The sequence below is a fragment of the Chiloscyllium plagiosum genome, unplaced genomic scaffold (assembly GCF_004010195.1).
Source record: "Chiloscyllium plagiosum isolate BGI_BamShark_2017 unplaced genomic scaffold, ASM401019v2 scaf_82342, whole genome shotgun sequence".
In the NCBI taxonomy this organism is placed as follows: domain Eukaryota; kingdom Metazoa; phylum Chordata; class Chondrichthyes; order Orectolobiformes; family Hemiscylliidae; genus Chiloscyllium; species Chiloscyllium plagiosum.
In genome coordinates, this window is record NW_025127214.1 from 1 (window position 1) to 1,104 (window position 1,104).

At 61.2% G+C, this 1,104-nt stretch overlaps 1 protein-coding gene across 1 annotated transcript; it reads left to right on the plus strand.

Moving 5' to 3' along the window:
- Positions 1-16: 16 nt before the first annotated feature.
- Positions 17-1,081, plus strand: LOC122544884 (vegetative cell wall protein gp1-like; the record flags this gene model as incomplete). Its single annotated transcript, XM_043684174.1, has 1 exon — positions 17-1,081. A coding segment is annotated over one exon (1,065 nt), but the record flags the coding sequence as incomplete, so codon positions are not given.
- Positions 1,082-1,104: the final 23 nt, after the last annotated feature.

Below are 1,104 nucleotides of genomic sequence, written 5' to 3' on the forward strand. Positions count from 1 at the left end.
CACAGCTTCCTCACCCTCTGACACAGCACCCTCCCCCTCCGACACAGCACCCTCACCCTCCGACACAGCACCCTCGCCCTCCAACACATCATCCTCACCACCCTGCAACACTGTACCCTCACCCTCCGACACAGCACCCTCCGGACCCTCCAATACAGTACCCTCACCCTCTGACATAGTACCCCCACCCTCCGACTCAGCACTCTCACCCAACAACACAGCACCCTCACCCTCCGACACAGCACCCTCACCACCCTCCGACACAGTACCCTCACCCTCCAACACAGTACCCTCACCCTCCAACACAGGATCCTCACCACCGTCCGACACAGCTCCCTCATCCTCTGACACAGTACCCTCACCCTCTGGCACAGCACCCTCACCACCCTCCGACACAGCACCCTCATTCTCCAGCACAGTACCGTCACCCTCCGACACAGTACCCTCACCACCCTCCAACACAGCACCCTCACCCTCTGACACAGCACCCTCAACACCCTCCGACACAGCACCCTCACCACCCTCTGACACAGCACCCTCACCCTCCAACACAGCACCCTCACCTTCCAACCCAGCATCCTCACCACCCTCCGACAGAGCACCCTCACCCTCCGACACAGCACCCTCACCCTCCTCTGACACAGCTTCCTCACCCTCTGACACAGCACCCTCACCCTCCGACACAGTACCCTCAACCTCCAACGCAACATCCGCGCCACCCTCCGAATCAGCACCCTCACCCTCCGACACAGCACCCTCCGGACCCTCCAATACAGTACCCTCACCCTCTGACACAGTACCCCCACCCTCCGACTCAGCACCCTCACCCAACAACACAGCACCCTCACCCTCCGACACAGCACCCTCACCACCCTCCGACACAGTACCCTCACCCTCCAACACAGTACCCTCACCCTCCAACACAGCATCCTCACCACCCTCCGACACAGCACCCTCACCCTCCAACACAGTACCCTCACCCTCCGATACAGTATTCCCACCCTCCGACACAGCACCCTCACCATATTCAGACACAGTACCCTCACCCTCTGGCACAGCACCCTCACCACCCTCCGACACAGCACCCTCAATCTCCAGCACAGT